Raw genomic sequence first — 21,082 nt, 5'->3', positions numbered from 1 at the left:
CTTAACCACTCTGAAAATGCTCGATTTTATACAGTATACCATAGTTATTCCAAATTTTCTCAGAATTAACCAAGAATTATAAACCAAGACTGTATCACCACTCACCAGCTCGTGAAGGGTCTTTCTCCACTCCAAAACCACCCTCGCGGTATATTTCTGCTTCTCTTGCTAAAAGTTGGTACAAGGGTGTTTCGTTGACTGCGTCAAATCCTCCAGAATCATCTTCTTGCGGGGAATCGGTGATTGCCGAGTACCAATGCAGAGCCTCATCCCAATCCTTCTCTCTGTTGAAGATTCAAATTGAAAATCTTATTACAAAAAATATCCCAAAAACCAGCATTAGTGATCAAAAAGTTGAACTTGACTTTTTAATATATTCTTATACTCCATATTTTAAGCTGTAAAATGATGGGTCATTCACTGGAATCGACTTACTATTGCCAAAGTTAAAAGTAAAAGTATTACAGCATCTCCGTACTATACAATACTACCACATTCCTATGCTAATTACTCAGTTCAAGATTTAGTGACTGTATGGTGACTTTGAGATGGCAAGCCTCTAATATTGCCAAAGTAATTATCCTTGGACAATCTTTATTGTACTTAAAAATTTTTTTTTTTTTATGATTAAACAATAATATTTCATGTGGGTCATCACCATATTAACTATAGAATATTTAAATATAAATTTTGCTAAAAAAAACACAGTCTGGCTAACATAGAGTGATAGTTAATTATCAAAAGTAAAAGACAAAATTTTATTAAGAAGGGACTCCCAACTGTCAGGCCTCTTTAAGGAGACTTATAAAGACCTTGAGTCCAAAAAGATCAACTGTACACTCCCAAGCCTTGAAAAAAACTTTAATATGTAGAAAAAGAACCTAGAACCTTGGGAATAGAAGGCAAATACATTAACATAACTCATAGTACACTTGACTGATTGAAACTTTACCTTTGTGTTCCTAGGCCGTTGCCAGTATCGAATGCCCTGGCCATGTAAATCTGAGATGCCCTGTCGCGAGCGTCTGCTGCCTGCTCCATGAAGTCCAGTCCCTTATCTTGATTTGCAGGTGTGTCCTGTGTTATTATGAAGAAAACGCATGTGATAATCTTTATGGAAAATGTATTGTGCCTGCAACACACTGGAGATGTTTGTTTTCCTGGCTTTATTCTGTCAGGATGCTGTGAAACACAGATTACAGCCTAGTCTTTTGTAAAGCCTGATTTTCATGAAATCGCTACACGCTATTGTCAAGTCCTCTGGCGACGCTGATCGGTCAGTTGAATCAGGGAGCATTCGCGATTGCGTCGAGTACAACCACACAGTACAAGGATTGCAGAGTAAACGCTGCAGCGATTGTGTTGCGATTTTATAGAAACCAGGCTTAAGGCAATATGGTCGGGAAGAAATAGGAGGTGCAACAATGTACGGTTTTTTTCCCTTTCTTCACATCCAACACTCGCCACTTACAAGATGGAATGATGCTTTATAAACCAAGTCTCTTTTTGAGGCCTAGGGAGTGAAGTTGGCTTTAGTCATGAGGAAAAGTCCTACTGTGAAAACAATTGAACCCATGACCCTGGGATTAGAAGGCAAGCATCTTAACCACTAAGCTATTCAACTCCACTGTCATAAGTATCTAGGGGCCCAGGCCCAATTTTTTTCCTCAACAAAAAAACAATAGTTTTTATTGAAATGTGTAGAATAGTAATAATCCAATAATTAACCATTAATTAGTTTAAGGAATAGGAGTAGTTTAGTCGCATTGTTATTATTGTTATTATAATTATTTTTATTTTATTTTATTGTTATTATTTTATTGTTATTTGCTTTTTCTTCAGTTGGCCTATATTATTTCTCTGTAAAGCGCATAGGGGCAATGTGCAATATGTGCTATATAAATATAACATTATTATTATTATTAAACAGTGGATCCTGGACAAAAACCACAACAGATAAATATATCTAATATATAATAATAAAATAAATACAGTACATACACTAACTGTAAAATCTTCCAGAATATCATGAGGGAGTTGTAGATGTATTTTCGCAAGATTAATGATGGCTTCAAGCGAGCCACAGAGGGCAGCCTGTTCCAGGTGGTAGAGGGCAGCGTCCATGTTTCGTTCATTTTCACTCTCAGCGAATCGTCCAATCTCATGATAACGTGCCATATCCAAATGAATCTAAAAGAGCATTATGAGTTTGTATGTAAGTATTTTAACATCTCTGGAGCAAAATTCATACTTGCTAAACCATAGTAAAGGCCATACTGTACTAAGGATATGTAGCAAGCACACTGTAGCAACTACACTGGCCAGGGTATGTATAGTAAACAAATACCAAGTGGTAGGGGTCATCCTCCCTGGGTAAGCCCATAAACAATCAAACTACCCAGTTATATCATGGGTCATGAGACAGGAATGTAGGCTTTCCTCCTGTGTATTGTATTGCCGTGGATACACACACCATACATTCAAAAACAGCAGCAACTTATATAGTATTTTGTATCTTTTGAATATATTAGCATCTTGGACTATACTGAAATTATATTGCCATTCCACGCAGTGTACAGTGTGATAATTTATTACGTAACAAGTGATTCATTTATACTAAAGGTTTAAATTTTAAGGCCTTAGAAAAGTAAATATAGGCAGTCTATGTATTACTGCTTTGTAGGATATAAATTTAAAAATGTCCCCTTGTGAGCATTTCCCATGAAAAAGTTATGGGGAAGGCTTAAAGCATTGTGTAAGGCTTATAGTCTGAGAAACTATGACATTTTCTGAAACATAAATTATCAATTGCAAAATTGTCTTACCTTGCCTAAAATGGAGTCATCCGACTTTTTCATGTTTGCACGCATACGCAAGTGCATTTCCAAATTCACACAGGATGCACGCGCTTTCATGTTGCGTTTGAAATAAGCAGCTGCTTCTTCTTCCTGATTGGTCAAGAAAACAACAGCTTTTTGAAATTGCATTATGAATAATAATGATAATAAATATTATTAATAATAACAATAATAATAATAAAGTTACACACTTATATAGCACATAATGCTAAAAGCTGCTGTGTGCTTCATATAAAATATGCTACAAATTTGCCCTTTCACAGGCAAAAGAGTCAGAAAAAGCTAAGAAAGAAACCAAAAAAAGTTGCAAGCAAGTTCATGTTGCAAAAAAAAAAGAGAAGAAAAAGAAAAAAAAAACATTTTGAGTTTATTTTAAATGGCAATTGACTCTATAATTCTCATATACTGTCGAATATATGTTTCAGAAATGAGACGAAATAGCAAAGGCTCTGTCACCATGAGAACATGTTGATTTGCCAAGATTATGAAGGAGAGCTTGTGATGACAATCTAGGCCATCAAATCAGTTGCTGTCATGACACTGAAGTAATATAGGGATGTTCCATAGTATTAAAACTTTTTAAATAATATTTTGTCATAAATGTTCATTTTTGAAAGCAAAAAGCAAGATTTTGAAGTTAACTATACAGTTAATGTAGCTCTTTCTAAAAAAAATAAATAGGAGTGTTATGATCAAAATGGTTTGGTGTTTGCAATAAGTCTAGCTGCAGTCTTCTGTCCATATAAAGTACTAATTATAGAATTCAAGCCTAGAGGAGAAAAATGTGTAAATAAGTCTGAGCGTGGTTCTACTATCTAGATATTTTCGGATTGATCCAATTTTATGTAAACCATTGTGAGATGTGTGGCATATATTTCTGATTTCATGCTTAAAATTGTAATGTGGAGTACGGTAATTCTGACTTCCCTTTCGATGTCAAAGTTTTAAGTCCCCAGTTTGAAGTAAGTTCAGCAAGTTGGAATTTTTAAACTTATAATTAAGTGAATGTCATGTAGCCCATGAATATACAGTATATCATTGATGGATGCAGATAGCTTAAGCCCCTGTCCAGACAATCAAATTGTATTTGACAAAACCGTGTGACATGCCTAAATATGGTAATGATGACACAGTATCAAGACCATATATAGGCACATCATGCCTACATATGAGCATACAACAGTTTTTTTTGCCAAAGAAAATTTGATAAGCTGGAAAGAGCTTTTGTGAAGGCTGAGATTTTTTTCTGGCTGAACATTACTAGATAGCATTCTAATTCATGTACAAGAATTTCTACTTACTTTCTGCTTTCTCATTTCCTAACATAAAAACAAATAATAATAGCACTGTTGGCATTTATGAAGTGCTTTCCAATAATCATCTCAAATCATATCACATACATTAGGCAGTAACAATTTTACACAGTGTAGATCTTTCTCCGCTCTTTCCAGTGGAGTAGGCTTAGACCTACATGAACAATAAGCATCTCTAATCTGACTTAAACTTTAGGAGAGTTCTAGAGTTACAATTTAGATATATGTAGCATGATTGACTACGTAGTGGTAACATTTTCACATTTTTTCCAAGCTGGATAGATGAGAAATGCAAAATTGGCGCTTAACCAAATGGGGTTTACTGAAATTACAAAGTGAATTAAAAACTCTGATGGGGACATACGTTTTTCTCAAATATTTATTATCATTGTTAATTAACACAAGTGGAGGTGTATTTCCATACCAAAGTTACTTTCATGAGAAATAATCTTTGTATCTATTCATAATTAGGTCGGCTGATATTAAGGGGCCCTCTTTAATATATGAAGTATTGTGATGTTTTTATCTGCTGTCACAGGAATTGAACCCAAGACCCTGGTATTAGAAGGCAAGCATCTTTAACCAAACTATTCAACTCCTCTCCATGTTTGAACCAAGAACCATAGGATAGGAAGTCAAGCATCAGAGTACCAACTAACAGCCACTCTAGGTCGCACCAATGTTTATGAAGGATGTGTATAAATCAGGTACCTACCCGTGTCATGGAATCACCTTCAGAAGTTGTATGAACTCGATTCCTCGGTATGTTACCATGGTCTGCCTCGTCATTGTAATCAGCGCTTTCCTCGTCAGAGATCTCAGCAAGCGGAGACGGCATGCAAACCTCTTCTGGAGACGCCGGTGTAGCGAAGCAGATAGACGCACCGTATCTCAACGCCCGTCTCTTGTCAATAATTGGTCTGGAGTTGTTGAATCGGGTTGGGAGATCTCCTATGGAATCGGAACTTTCCGACACAGACCGGTTGCTGTCCGAAGATGTTCGTCTCTCAAATTTCATTTCCATATCCTCATTACTTTCTTCAGAGCATTCTGAAATATGACGTTCTCTAATTTCTCGCACGATGAACTTGGTCATATCGAGAGGAGTGATAGATTTACGAGCACGAGGGCGAAATACAGGTTCCTCTTCACCACTGCAGACTGTTGATGAATTTTTCTTTAAAACAAAAGTGTTTCATGGTAAGCTATTAGTTTTGTTGTTTTTGTAGATTACTACCGTATTAATAATACTATTATAATTCATTTTGTGTGGCTGTCAGAAAACCAATCTTCTTGGAGTACAAGCAAAGACCATAAAATATGTGGCCTAGAATTATGGAACCTTGATGACATCCAGGAGCTTTCTGAACCAGCTGCCAAAACAATAAAATACACAGAAACATCTTGCATATAAGTATAATGATACTGATCAGAAACTTTGAATTTGTTCTGAAGTTTTTGTAAACAGTATTTCATACACATTATTAGGTCAGACTTTTTTATTCCTTCTTTTGTGAACTTATTTTTTTAAGATTGTCAAAATGATTTTGCCAAAACCACCTGGATGGAGGAGAAAATAAAAATAAAATTTTATTAATGCATAGACAGTGTAGTAATGACATTAATAAATACTTTAAATTTATATAATTAAGGATTTTTATTTTAGAGATTTCAGGAGCAGAGGGCATAATAAAAATAAATATAAAATTTAAGTTTTTATGAAATTTTTTCAATTTTTAACTGGCCCAAAGATAACATTTTACTTCTATTCAAAATCACCCATCTTAGCATCCAGATTGTTTGCTAAACAAGGTACAAAAAGTCTTGCCTTACTATTGCCTGACAAAAAACTGTTGTATGCCCATATATAGTCATGATGTGCCTATATATGGTCATGATGTGATGTCATTATGACCATATTTAGGCATGTCGTATGTTTTTGTCAAATAAAATTTGATAGTCTGAACAGGTTTAAAGCTCTGTCCACACTATTCAAATTTTCTTTGACAAGAAACTGTTGTATGCCCATATATAGTCATGATGTGCCTATATATGGTCAGGATGTGATGTCATCAAGACCATATTTAGACATGTCACATACAATTTGACAGTCTAGACACTTTACCTGCAAATCAACGTATTTAGAGTGGTCAGCTACTTCTGAAGAGTGTATATCAAATGGTGTCATGTTCATAGTTTTGCAGATGGTGTTACAAGTATGGGTAAAGAAGAATAATGCCATGCCCTTCGTTCCCAGGTTTCCGTCGTTATATTCCGTGCCGTTAGATGTATGGATTTGCGGATCAGTCCAAAGATCCCCCACGCCTTCATAATATTAATGAAGAATAGAGATAATGATCATTTATTGTTTTATTTTGACAATTAAAATATGTTTCAATCATGAAAAAATGTATCGAGATTGAATTTTTATTACATACGCATTGACCTGGAAATTATAGCATATGCTTTAACATTAAATTATTATAATAGCACTGACCTGGGTATTATTGCAAAGAGACTCAATAGGGAGTCATTGTGAATTCACTGATCTGGAATTAATGGAAGTTTCTATTTGAATTATTGTGCCCATATAAAGGACAAGATACACTAGATACTGCATCGTTTGTTTAGGCCTACAGTCAGCATTACCTGTACTTGCTAAATTATTTTAGAATACAAAGTATCCCTTTCTTCTCCAGATCTAGAACACCAATGTAAATTAAGCTCTTAAAGCTATTTTTTTTACAAATTTATTATTTTGTTAATCTTTTAAATATATTTATTAAAAATTCGGAATTTGTTTTATTTCAATACTAAAACCAGTATTTTGTGCTTTATAAATATATAACCTTTGACCTTTAAATAACACTTACTACCACGAAATGTTCAATGTGGAAAATGTGACTTTTTCACTAAGTAAGATTGTGTTCATAGGCCATTAGGGACCTGTATAACCATCTTTAAGCTTCTATTTATTCTGCATGTTATTTTTACCTCACTGATTTTCTAACCCCGCTATACATTGTAAAATTAATATTCAATCAATTTAGAAAAACTCCACCCAGGGGACGAGAAATACCAAAGAACATAAATAATAACAACAGAAATAGAATACTAAAAATAATACAAACTAATAACACACATCCAGAATTTAGCATGGAGCAATGTAAAGTAAAATGTATTTTTCAATTGATATTTGTTATTTATATATTAATATTAATATTATTATAAAGCCAATTCTTTACACTGTCACAGATTACATCATTTGTACAATTATGGCTATTTATATTTGTACATTATTACATATGAAACATTCCTACTAAAGTTATTTTTTAATTATTAAAAACAGGAATTTGGCTTGTAATTAGTGAGTCAAAATGGAGCTTACTATACCTTGAATATCAACAATAATTAACTTATGACCTGACCTCTCAAAGGTGAAATGACTGAAGGCCTAGGAAAAACATAAAAGACTAGGTTAGTGGCACATGACTATTTCAAATGTAAATAATAAAAACAGACTCACCAGGATATCTAAAAAAAAAACTTGCTTATTTCAATTGAAGTAAACATGTTCAGTACAAAAATATACAATGCAAAATTACATTTACAGTAGAAAAGATACTGCTTCTGAAAACTCTAGTGGATTGTCTCAAGTCTACATGGTTTCAAGATATTTGATTATGAAAGTAAAACATGAATAAAAAAAAGGAACTGTTTTTTTCTTTTAAATGCCATAAAAAACAGCTCTAAATGATAATTAAGTTCTTGTGTGTGAATTGTAAGAAAAATATTTTTACTGTGTTCTAAGCAAATCACATTTTGCTTAGCCTTCCTGCAGCAGTGGTGCTTCCGTTGTTATCTGCCAGCTGTCAGCTGGACAGCTCCTTTTTGTTGAATTTGTTTCCGTCAATAGAGCAGCAGTCTTCCTCTTCCTCTTAATTAATTATTCATTTGATTTGGTGGGCAACTTACATTAAAATGGAAAACATTGCCTTACAGGGCACAGGTGCCATTTCATTCAAATTTTCTATGATTTTTGTTTTCTTGCTTCTCAAGTGACAACTCAGCCTTCACCCATCTAGATAGTGACATTAGAATATTTTCTATTTCAACAGAGCAGGGCAAACTACAGCAAACCCTCAGCTAATGATACTGTAGGTTAATGATAGAAATAATATAACAAGTATTTGACACGACGACAGTAGGACGTAGAACGGAATGACGTCACTAAAAGTCATCTGTGCTTGCGAGAACATTAAGTTCTCATTGCACGGATTCTAGGACGCAATTTGGCCAAATCTACGTATGCAGGGAACGTAAGATACCCAGTAGAACAGTCACGAATGGGTGTTTCCATTCTAGCATCGCGTCGTCAAACAAATCAAAAGCTCTCTATTACTATACCTGTGGAGTTAGTCTCAATGCTTCGTCTCGCACAAACCCGGAGTTTGAGTTGTACTTAATGTAGTCACCCTCAATGAAGTTCTCAATATGGTAAAGAGGGCTGCCTGGCCTGTTTTTGAACTCTAAGATCGACATCGCCATTATGTCAATCTAATAAGGATAAAAAAGTAAGGTATCAAAATAAATTACATGAAATGAAATGAAATATTATAACCTAGGGGCCCCTGTTTTGGCCACCATCCCTAAGCACCTGTTCACCTGTGGAAGAGCAAATGTGTAACCTGTTCCTTTGCTTGAGCCACCTAGGTAGGGGTTCGAAATTGCACTAGGGTGGTGGCGGACAGTGACCCCTCAGAGATAATGCATTTTTATCGTGCCTTTTTTTATTATTAAATTTTATTTATTTATATATTTATTTAGCATACACTCAGCGGTTACCACCAGTTTAGCCAATACAAAGATATAAATGATGTGTTTATACCGGTTTAGGGGGATGATGCCGATTGTATTCCTCTGCCCACAGTTTTGCATCCATCTGTAGTCTGACATCGTTAAAGTAGACATCACGCTCTACTGATGCCATGTAGCGTTTTGAAACGAAATTACCGCTGTGTTTCCAGTTCTTTGTTCTGCTCATATTTGATATCTTTTTCCTGTAAAACAATTGATATTTTAATTTCATTATAATAAGCATTCCAATACCACTTAAAAAATGTGCACTTAATGTACCAGTGCGACCATCGGTAGGCAGAAAAAAAAAACAGCACTGTACTACTGCAAAATGATGGCAGTAAATAAAATCTTGCTTTATGCTACGAGAATCATCTAGATGATACTTGTATGTATAATATTAATCTATTATATCATGTATATTATGACATCAGGAATTGATAACAAATGAAACAAAACGAACAAAATTATCTGTATTTTTAGTCGTGCATTGTAAACACAAAACAATGCAAGCTACAGTTTTGCTAAATTTGAAATAAAAATTTCCGAGAACCTGGTACCACTGAAGGACATCCACAGGCCTAGACATTTCACTTTACGTAGTTACAAGTGTTTATCCTTGCTGTGACTGGTGAACAACCTTCTTCTTATGTGTTGGCCTAGGCCTAGTTAAATATTTATTTTACTTTTTTATTTAATAAACATTGAAAATAGCTTTTTAAGACTTATGTTTTAATAAAAAAATTCATGTTTTTTCCATTTTAAAATATTGTGCTCGTTAGTAATTTAGATTTTATCTTTGATTTAATCCATGATGGTAACTACGTAGAGCGAAATACTAGGCCTCTCAAAGTCCCCCAGTGGTAGTTGCCAGGTTATCGGAAATTTTCATTTCAAATTTTGCGAAAATGGTCTAAAGTATAACAAAAATTTCCATACAGTACAGTATACTGTACGGCTACTGAAAATCAAATCAAATTATTGATCAAATTCATTTTTATTTTAAATTTTACACAATACAACAAATTCAAAAATATTCTACTGCAATGTACAACATTATTGTAACATACAGTAATAAAAAATTTATCAGCTGGGAAATAAGGATCAACCAAGGTCATACACCACTTTCTCAGGAAGTGGTTATGTGCAACCCTTGAAATTCTTTGGAACTTAACTTCCTGAACATACCTAGATAAAATAGGAAAAAATGTAGATTTGGGCAATCTAAAAAAAATCAGTTTCTCGTCCCAATATTTTAAAAAAAAAAAGTGAATGAGGGCACTGTTTTCTCTTATTGTTTTTTTACTCCGAGATGGCAAATCCAAGATGGTCGATGTGAAACCACTTTTTGGACATATGGTTGCTTTGGTCTCTAATTAGAATAATAAAGGAGACATTTGTTAATTTGGTGCCACAAAAAAGTTGTCCTTAAATGGAGGTGGTCCTTATTTGGAGGGGTCCTAAATGGAGACTTGTAACGTATCCCCAACTACGAACAACCGAGAAAGGAATTTTACTGATGTGAGTTAAAATAAAGGAAATAAAAAAAAAAACAATTTGGTGAGGCAGAGAAAATGGATGCCTGAGGCGACAAGGCACTAGTATTTTTTTTATATTTTTTTTATTTGGATTTATATAAAGATACTTTACAAAATCCTTTACAAGTAAAGATACATAGCACTATACAGGTACACCTGAAAATCAGATTTATAAATGTTTTTATTATAAAAGTCATTGTATAAAAGTAAATTCATATTATTATTCAATTATATAATATGTGAATGTTTTTTTCTTTTGATATATATGTTTTTGATGTGCTGATTATTTTTAAGTGAATATGCTCTAATATTTGTATGTATTTTATCTCTCCGTTTCAGAGGTTTTGAATTAAAATTGAAATAGTATTCACGATTAATACCCCAGATCAAGACATACCATTAAATAATTATAAGTAATATCATTGGGAATATCATGAATACCCTTTCCTCTAAATTACTTTGTGAGCACCTGTTAAATTGAGGAATTTGAATATTGAAAGAGAAAATATTTTACTTGAATATAAAAAATAAATGAAACATTACCCATTAATTTTCTCTTAGTAATTTGTTGTATGCAAAACATCCGATTTAACAGTGAAGAACTGAATTGCATTGATCTAGGTGTCTTTAATTAAAGTTGAAATTGATTATAATTATTACCAAAGGTTATTTTTAAAAAGTCAACAACAGATGGTAGTATACACACATTTTTAGACTACAGTATGTTTTAGTTGACAAATATGTGATTATTAGTAGTTTCTTTAAAAAAAAAAAGGAAACAGTACAGTATACTGTACGGCTACTGAAAATCTCAGATTTATAAAATTATTGATCAAATTCATTTTTATTTTAAATTTTACACAATACAACAAATTCAAAAATATGCTACTGCAATGTACAACATTACTGTAACATCAGTAATAAAAAATTTATCAGCTGGGAAATAAGGATCAACCAAGGTCATACACCACTTTCTCAGGAAGTGGTTATGTGCAACCCTTGAAATTCTTTGGAACTTAACTTCCTGAACATACCTAGATAAATAGGAAAAAATGTAGATTTGGGCAATCTAAAAAAAATCAGTTTCTCGTCCCAATATTAAAAAAAAAAAAAGAGAATATTTCTCTTTTTTTACTCCGAGATGGCAAATCCAAGATGGTCGATGTGAAACCACTTTTGGGACATATGGTTGCATTGGTCTCTAATTAGAATAATAAAGGAGACATTTGTTAATTTGGTGCCACAAAAAAGTTGTCCTTAATTGGAGGTGGTCCTTATTTGGAGGGGTTCTAAATGGAGACTTGTAACGTATCCCCAACTACGAACAACCGAGAAAGGAATTTTACTGATGTGAGTTAAAATAAAGGAAATAAAAAAAAAAAACAATTTGGTGAGGCAGAGAAAATGGATGCCTGAGGCGACAAGGCACTAGTATTTTTTTTATATTTTTTTTATTTGGATTTATATAAAGATACTTTACAAAATCCTTTACAAGTAAAGATACATAGCACTATACAGGTACACCTGAAAATCAGATTTATAAATGTTTTTATTATAAAAGTCATTGTATAAAAGTAAATTCATATTATTATTCAATTATATAATATGTGAATGTTTTTTTCTTTTGATATTATGTTATTGATGTGCTGATTATTTTTAAGTGAATATGCTCTAATATTTGTATGTATTTTATCTCTCCGTTTCAGAGGTTTTGAATTAAAATTGAAATAGTATTCACGATTAATACCCCAGATCAAGACATACCATTAAATAATTATAAGTAATATCATTGGGAATATCATGAATACCCTTTCCTCTAAATTACTTTGTGAGCACCTGTTAAATTGAGGAATTTGAATATTGAAAGAGAAAATATTTTACTTGAATATAAAAAATAAATGAAACATTACCCATTAATTTTCTCTTAGTAATTTGTTGTATGCAAAACATCCGATTTAACAGTGAAGAACTGAATTGCATTGATCTAGGTGTCTTTAATTAAAGTTGAAATTGATTATAATTATTACCAAAGGTTATTTTTAAAAAGTCAACAACAGATGGTAGTATACACACATTTTTAGACTACAGTATGTTTTAGTTGACAAATATGTGATTATTAGTAGTTTCTTTAAAAAAAAAAAGGAAATAGGTAATGACCTAGAATAATTACTTCTGTATCTCTAGGCTTCCTAAACCAGAAGTTGAATGGTTATTGTGAACCCTGGATGCCAGGTTTGCATATCCATTTTCCACTGAAAAAGGTCAAATAACTGTCTTGTTACGCTTCAGCGATTCATATCATATGGAACAAAGAAAAATGACCAAGATGGCTGAGGCTAACTCAGGTCAATGTGCAGTTGGCTAGACATGAGGTGTTGTACTGTACATTGGTCATAATGGCATCTGTTTAGCCTATGGCCATTCCTTTCAAAATATCATAATATATAACACAGCATAATGATATGTATAGAACACAAAACAACTGCAGCAGTAAATTATATTTCTTTTTGACAAGAAACATATATTTTAAACTGACCTTAGAATAGAAGTAAATTTATGTAGTGACAAATCTGGTGAGAGCTTCTTTTGTAGGCGAACATGAAATTTTCACTTCATAAATTTAAATTTTAAATTTACTTTTTTAATTAATTGACTAGGCCATATTGTTTGACCATTGTTAGTTGGGTTTTGCACTGTTTTATGTTTTATTATCTTTATTGAATATTGTATTGTGTTACTGTATCAATGTTACAATTAATTAATATTAACTTTTAATGGTGATAAAACAATTTCGAAAAATATAGTCTGTTACTGTTAGTGTTTTAGTTTTTGGCTTCCTACAGTAGTATGGTTTGGTTTTGTAATGGCATAACTCTGACATAAATAGGTTATAAATGTGCCATAAAATCATGTAATAGAAAATAAATTTTGATGCGATATTCATAAAATGCATCATAGATAAGACAAGGCTTTTTTTTATTCCTTGTTTCGCGTACTTACTTTTTTAAAGATTATCGGAGGAGGGTGGAATAAAAATAAAAATAACATTTTGTTTTCTTATTTTGCAAATAGTTTTGCCAAAATCATCTAGATGGAGGAGAAAATAAGAATAAAGTTTTATTGGTGAATGTAAAATAGGATTATATGTATTATATACAATCACCGAAAAGGGAGAGAAAACGAATTGGTTTTCTGGACTACCAAATGTTATAAGAACAGGCACAAAACCGAACTATTTGGAAAACTAGATGCCTGAGGACCTGCCAACTAGGGGCAGAGCAGGATAATACCTAACACCTAGTATTACAATTTTATATCACCAAGGCATCAGGAACATATAAAAAACAGGTCTACAGTATATAAATCACTGAGTACTGTATAATAGAAAGACTAATGTATGATCGATACATAGCAACAAATTATAACATTATCATAACTAATCACTAGCTATTAGCAATTTGCCGAAGAGATGAGCAGTATATAAAGTCTGAATCAACCATAATTCAATTTATCCTTTTTCAAAACAAACTCAAAGGTCGAAACGGTTTGTTGATATTATAATATTGTCCCTGTATCTCTGTTGTTGATATTTGCTTTGTATAGTTCTACCTCAATGTAATGTTATTATATTGTACTACACAATTTGCCTATAAATTGAATCTGTTTCCCTGTTTGGACTCTTTGCAGATATTATTCTCCAGATGACGATTCAAAACTTCCAGACATTCTCAACAAAAACAACAGTTCTTTTTGGAACGTGTGTATACCAAAATCCCCATTTATGATTTATAATATTTGTTAAAGAATGTGTGGTACAGACAGAAGAACAAGATATATCAAAATGTAATTAGATATGTGACTTGTATTACTAGAAGAGTAGTAGTACAACCCAACAGATGGCTGGATTCTCAGATTGAGTGTGTGTGTGTCACTTATCAGAATTTATTATCAGTTATCATCTCTGCATAATATTTGCAGGCAGCAAAATAATATTAATAATGAAGATAATTAATTCATGATAAAGCCTAATGCTTTAGGCATTCCTTTTCATTATGCTAAATCTTTTAAAAATTTCTGTATATTCTCATGAGACGAGGCTTAGAACAGCAAATTACCATCGAAAAACAGGGGGTTGTCTTATGCACAACATATTTTTGATTTTTAAATCATGTTTGTCATACAGATATGTGTGGATTGTCTATAACTTGCAAATTTACTACTGACATGAAGCTACTCCTGTTAGTGTGAATGCAATTAATGCAAGGAAATGAGATTTTGATGAACAATTAAAAGCCCATTATAATAAAAGGCTACTATTTGGAGGATTGGCGCTATTATTTGGATCTGTCTTTAGCCAGCTACAGTAGATAGATTATCAATACCATAAAAAGTAGGAATTCCGACGACGAAAGGGTTCTTAAATGTTGACATACAAAAGTCGTCCAAGAACATACTCAAACAAGGGCTTAAGGTGAGACTGAACAAACACTGGGCAAAGTATTGTGAATATGCCTGAGAAACTAATTGTATTCATCCATGGGGTTTTTAATAGAGACCTGTATCATTACTTTTTTGTGGGAGCAGGGGCAGGGAGGGGACGGACAGAATAATTTATACTTTTTCTTCTTGGTGTTGAATGCATTAAGATATCAGCCTGGATTTTACGCTGCCACCATGCCTCAGTTAAGCAGATCCATGGAGGAATAACCAAAGGTCAGGGGCGGATCCAGGGACGTCCAAAATGGGGGCGGGGCACGAAAGTGGGGCTGATCGAGATAATACTACACTAGGGGTCTGGGGGAATTCCCCTGTGAAATTTATGTGTTCTAGATGCCTGAAAATAGCCTCTACGCAGTTTTAGGTGATCAATCTTTTCTTTTTCTTCTTTCTTTTCCCCCTTTTTTTACCTTCCAAAAAGGGGGGGGGTTTGCCAGGGTCACCTTTCCCCCCACCCCTAAAACTTAAACATATTTGTATGTGCTGCTTTTCTGAACGATCATATAGTCAATTATATTTTACATGTATGGTGTGCATATCTTTAGCATTACCTGCCCTATTCTAATCGTCCAGCATTGGTCATTATAAACTGTAATTAATGTACAGTAGACTAGAATTTTCACAAAATCAATAAACATAGAATGACCAGTCCTGTAACTGATGGCTAATCAATACCACTTTAGTCAATAGCCTACAGTCTATACCTGCATTTTAATTGTTGTACAGTATAATTCTAAACCCCTTGAATAATAAAAACTCATAATGTGCATGTTCTGCCCTATCTAACATAATCAGATAATGACCATCCTGTAACTGAAGACAAACCAATATAAAATTTTGACCTCCTTCCCCTATTAATTTCCTGATGCAAAATATCTACGGATTTTATTTTTAATGGTGGATAAGCCTATTATATAAGTAAATCCTGTAGGTCGTAGAGTATATAGTTAGTATAATGATAGATTACACAATATTAAAATATTATATATTTAATTATATATGATATTTAATCATACTAGATCTCAACAACAGTGCTATACACTGGACATTTAATATCCAACAGGGTGTGTTGTCTTACAATATTGGTAAAAGGTCAGTATAACCATGGTAGGTAGTATAAAAATATATCCATGGTATAACCAACAGACTGGAGGTATCGCTTGGTGGTATTGATATTAGATAATAAAACATGTTTTTTTTCATTACAAAATTAAACAAGGAAGTACTAATTGTAGTGAAGGGTAAAGGACAAACCTACACTAATGAAAAATATGACTCTTGGTTGCCATGACCACTACAGTATGATGATGATTGATGATTCTTTGTGTTGATATGGCTTTGTATTTAAATTCTTAAATTTAAAATATTTTTTTGTATCTTAGACACTAACATTGCTTTGGATTTCATACAGAAAACCAGCAAAATCTGAATTATATTTACTAGAATAACTTTGGACAAACTGTATTAATTTGATTCTTTTTAAAGCACAATTCAGACAATTCAATTTAATTTTTGGATATAATTTTTGAACCTTATTCTACATTCAGAATACTGCTATCTATACAACCAGAATATAAACAAGCATTGTACTGCACCTGTGTTAATGTACTGTTTACTTGTAATGAACAAATAAACTGATCAGAGTCATACCCTTGACCTCGTTTCTAATGTGAATGGAAATTTTCAATGATACTTCAGTGCTCCAAGACCTACATTTTAATACCTACTGACAGTACAATAGTTACAGTAGTTCACATGAGGTGAAGTGCTTGTAGAAGTAGGGACATTAGTGTCATGAATAATTAGCTTTTCATGATACTGATGACTGTTAACATGCGGACAGCCAGACCTTTTTTTTTTAGTTAAGATTGTCCTGTGTGTCAATACAAGCATAATGCCTAAATACAAACATTTTTAAATTTTATCAAGTCTGCACATATCAAAATGGTGTCTATAGTTTAATATAAATTGGCTGGAAAATGGTGTATGGGAACGAGTAACCCTGTTGCTAGCATGGCAATGTGACAGTAATTTTTATTGCCTCTGCCAAGTGCGAGTTTTCTCGTCCACTTTTTTTATGGGTTGGAATGAGGACCAATAAAGAATTATTATTATTATTATTATCATCAACTCTAGAACGTTACCCAGTTTTGACGAGTACACTTGTTGACGTTGACTTGTAGCTGGCAGTGAACAAACCATGAAACCTATGACAACAGTATTTTTCATTCCTTTTGTAGTACTATACAAGGACGGTTAAGGCTACAAACTGTATGAATTACTTGAATTGTGGGCCTGGAAACTACAGTATTTACCAAGTGCTTGGGGGTATAAAACTATTTTTATGCCTCCATGTTTGAATGAATAAACTGTCTTTGAACAGTCAATACTTGGGTCAATAGGCCATACTGTACTGAGCAGGGTCAGGGCCGGTTAGGTTAAGTTGACCAGCCTGCACCCCATGGCCATGCAAGTAAACTGATCAAGGACACATCTTAATTCCCTTCCTTTGTTCTGACAAAAACAGTTAAATTAAATTCAACTGAAACTGTCAGTACCCAATGTAGTAGAGAAAAAACATTGAGTGTATACTATGCAATAAACAACTATAAATTTATCATATACTGTATATTTAGAATATCAATTCTTTATCAATTTCGATAATTTGAAATGGTAGAAAGCGCTATGTCACGGGACGGTTGGTGCACTGACCCTTGCGTGCACACCTTCTATGGTACTGTAAAAAGATATGTTTTTGATTTTTTTTTTTAATAAAATTTTTTTTTTTCGAAAAATTTTTTTTTAAATTTTTTTATTAATTAGTTAGTAGATATTGTTTGTATTATCCCTTAATGTTTTACTTTGAAATCAATGAACCAGCAAACATCCCAAGGGTGATATTTGTCTTCAGAAAAAAAAAAAAAATAGCCTCCCTCCCTTATCACTTTTCCAGCCTAGACAGGGTGATGAACTAATAATATTTTCATAGGGCCTAATAAGAACTTAATAATGTATGGAATAATTCGAAGGAAACCAACAACACACATTACACAATAAAAAAAAGATGAAATTATTTGAACTAAATAATGATGATGATATTTCAACAATTACAAACTGATACTGTACTTACATTCGGAAGCATTCCCTCATAGCTCCATTTGCAAAAGGCTAAAGTAACAACAACAATGTTGACATTAGGTGAATAATTGAGCAAATCAATAGTCAAAATATCAAAGAATTATACTAAGAAGTGTAATAAGTAGTAGGTAAACTTCACTTATTCAAGAAGCACAGATCAACAATACATCATAGCCATAAGAAAACATTACAATTACATTTATTTTATAACAATGAGAATTAAACAAGATAAACACATTAATTAATTAATTATGTTTAGTTTAAAAAATAGTGTATAATGCTTGCATTTTTATAAAATAAACATTTAAAGAAGGAAATGGTGCTTGTAAAGTTCAAAATCAGACAAAAAATAAACATTAGTACAATAAACTGATTTCAGTAAATTTATGGAGTAGTACTGTATCTGTGACTTTAATACTCAAAACTTAAAAAGCCATGAATAAAATTTACATCAAACATATGATGTACAGGGATAGAGTTATGGTGGGCAAGGTAAATGGGGAAACCCAGCCTAAGTTTTTCACCCAGTCTAAAGCTAATTGCATGGCTCTTCAGCCGCCTTGATAAACTACCCTGCCCATCCTTAAAATCCACTCATATTATTTAGAGTTTTACCAATGTTATCAAGGAAATCAAATTTCTATATTAATATTATTATTATTATTCTTCTTCTTATTCTTATTATTATTAATATTAATATTATTATTAATTATTATTATTATTATTATTAATATTAATATTAATATTAATATTAATATTATTATTAATTATTATATTATTAATATAAATATCCTTATTATTATTATCATTATTATCATTATTATTATTATTATTATTATTAATATTATTATTATTATCATTATTATTATTATTATTAATATTAATATCACTATTATTATTATTATTATTATTATTAATATTATTATTATTATTATTATTATCATTATTATTAATATTAATATTAATATCATTATTATTATTATTATTATTATTATTATTAATATTATTAATATCATTATTATTATTATTAATATTAATATCATTATTATTATTATTAATATTAATATTAATATTAATATTAATATTATTATGACCCACAAACCCTGAAAATGTCTACCACCCACCCTTATTTTTGTGCATCTACAACCCTGGCAGTATACAGTAAATCACAAGATGAAGAATGATTAAAAACAATTTTGTGTGCCTATGGTAGTAGAGGATTTTCTACATGAAGCTCATGAACAATTTTAGCTGCATGCTGTCTATATGAAAATCTGTATTGCTGAATACATCATACTAGCATGGCTATTCAAAGTACTTCAAATGAAAATAAATTGGGATAAAACATTCCATACTAAATAATGGATGCACAACAAGTTTATATTCTGCAGTATATGTTAGTTTCTGTTTGTATTTAATTTGTGCTCTACAAATACATTAATACCATTACCATTTGTAATACCTGTGGCTTCTTTTTATTTTTATGATTAAGGCACAATGCCAGAATATAGCATTAATTAACGGAACTTGATTTTGTCTATTTTAAATACAGTTAATCTAAATTATTTAAACTTAAAGACGAGCAAACGTTCTAATTAAACTTAAAGACTTACCACATCGGCCATCTTCACGTAAACCATGTCCACAACCCAAGTTTGATCTAAGGCGTTGTATCGAAACCGCTTAGCCTTCTCCTCCTTAAATGTCTCCAGATGGAAATCAGCCCATGGATCTTTTTGGCTCGTAGCTTTTCTGATTACCCGTTGCCAACGACGTCTAACTGCCATATTAACAGCGCGAGGTTTCACTTCGTTCTGAGAAACATGATTGACAACCTCGATATCCGTAAGAGGAATGATGTGGATATCGTCATCCTCCTCCGTATCCATAGCTATCGGGTTTTCATGGAAGTTCACCGACATTCTATTTGCACTGACTTACTGTTGTTGGGTTTCTCAGTGGTATCTTTTCTTGTTTTCTTTAAAGGTTTACAATCCTATAATGGCCTTGAATCCAAAGAGAAATAAGGTATGAATTATTATAATTTATTTATTAGTATTTACCGTATTTATTCGAATAAACGCCCTCTCCACTGCCTCATTTGGAATAGACGTCTCCCTCGAATAAACACCCCTCTAAATTATGACTATAAACAAAACAAAAAATGGAAGCAACATCATATTCAACACATTCTATTACTGTAATGTTCTACTCCAGTAGAATTTCCTGGTGTTGGATCAGTAAGTCGTTATATGATCACGCAATAACACATTTTGGTGTTAATTTATATGTGTTGTATTCCACATTTACAGTAAAATAAAGGGACGCTTATTTGAGTATACATATGTTATAATAGACCTATCCTCCTAGACGTCCAAGCAAAGCAAAAAATAAAGAAATAAATAGCTCCCCCGAATGAATAAACCATTAAATGCCCACTCAACTCAGATCCTTTCTCAGCAATAATAAACGCCCCAGAGAGAGTGTTTCATTTAACACTGAGGGCTGCAATGTACCTAGCTAGAGTGAGGACTGAAAGTCTGAATAAAAAAAAGTAGTAGGTCTAGCCTAGACAGGCTTCTCCTCAGGCCTGGCCTAGCCTAACTAGTAGTAGGCCAGACAGAGGCCCTAGCTAGCCTAGTTACCGTATACACTATACGGTAGATGACATGAAGCCTACGGTATGTAGCCTGTAATGTATAACAAATACTGAAAGAGTAGCTTACATTTTCAGCACAATTCAAATCTTTCGATATTTCTCTTTAGAAGGCAGTCCTTGCAAATACTTGAATGTAACGAGCTTGGTAATCAAAACAGATATGAAGTGACTCATCAACTACCGCATGTTTACGTGCAGAAAACAAGGGCAGTAATGTTTACC

The 21,082-nt window shown here is 32.6% G+C and overlaps 1 protein-coding gene across 2 annotated transcripts in view; it reads right to left on the bottom strand.

The window, feature by feature from the left end:
* LOC117104052 (eukaryotic elongation factor 2 kinase-like) overlaps window positions 1-21,082 on the bottom strand; it is a 26,284-nt gene extending 5,202 nt beyond the window's left edge. The window contains exons 1-13 of one of the 2 annotated variants that reach the window (XM_033244711.1): window positions 20,928-21,082; window positions 19,815-20,207; window positions 18,194-18,231; window positions 9,060-9,231; window positions 8,579-8,728; window positions 7,565-7,625; window positions 6,297-6,496; window positions 4,887-5,348; window positions 4,160-4,177; window positions 2,826-2,948; window positions 2,002-2,190; window positions 953-1,077; window positions 106-284 (exon numbers count right to left, since the gene is read on the bottom strand). In XM_033244711.1, coding sequence (XP_033100602.1) covers window positions 106-284; window positions 953-1,077; window positions 2,002-2,190; window positions 2,826-2,948; window positions 4,160-4,177; window positions 4,887-5,348; window positions 6,297-6,496; window positions 7,565-7,625; window positions 8,579-8,728; window positions 9,060-9,231; window positions 18,194-18,231; window positions 19,815-20,123 — 2,026 coding nt within the window. In that variant the 5' untranslated portion in view covers window positions 20,124-20,207; window positions 20,928-21,082. The remainder of the gene's footprint in view (window positions 1-105; window positions 285-952; window positions 1,078-2,001; window positions 2,191-2,825; window positions 2,949-4,159; window positions 4,178-4,886; window positions 5,349-6,296; window positions 6,497-7,564; window positions 7,626-8,578; window positions 8,729-9,059; window positions 9,232-18,193; window positions 18,232-19,814; window positions 20,208-20,927) is intronic. The other variant, XM_033244719.1, reaches the window with a different exon arrangement.

This window comes from Anneissia japonica, unplaced genomic scaffold, assembly GCF_011630105.1.
Source record: "Anneissia japonica isolate Jap-2015-1 unplaced genomic scaffold, ASM1163010v1 scaffold1065_len1792383_cov172, whole genome shotgun sequence".
Lineage (NCBI taxonomy): Eukaryota > Metazoa > Echinodermata > Crinoidea > Comatulida > Comatulidae > Anneissia > Anneissia japonica.
The sequence above is the reverse complement of the archived record's forward strand: the minus strand, read 5'-3'. Positions and strand labels throughout refer to the sequence as shown.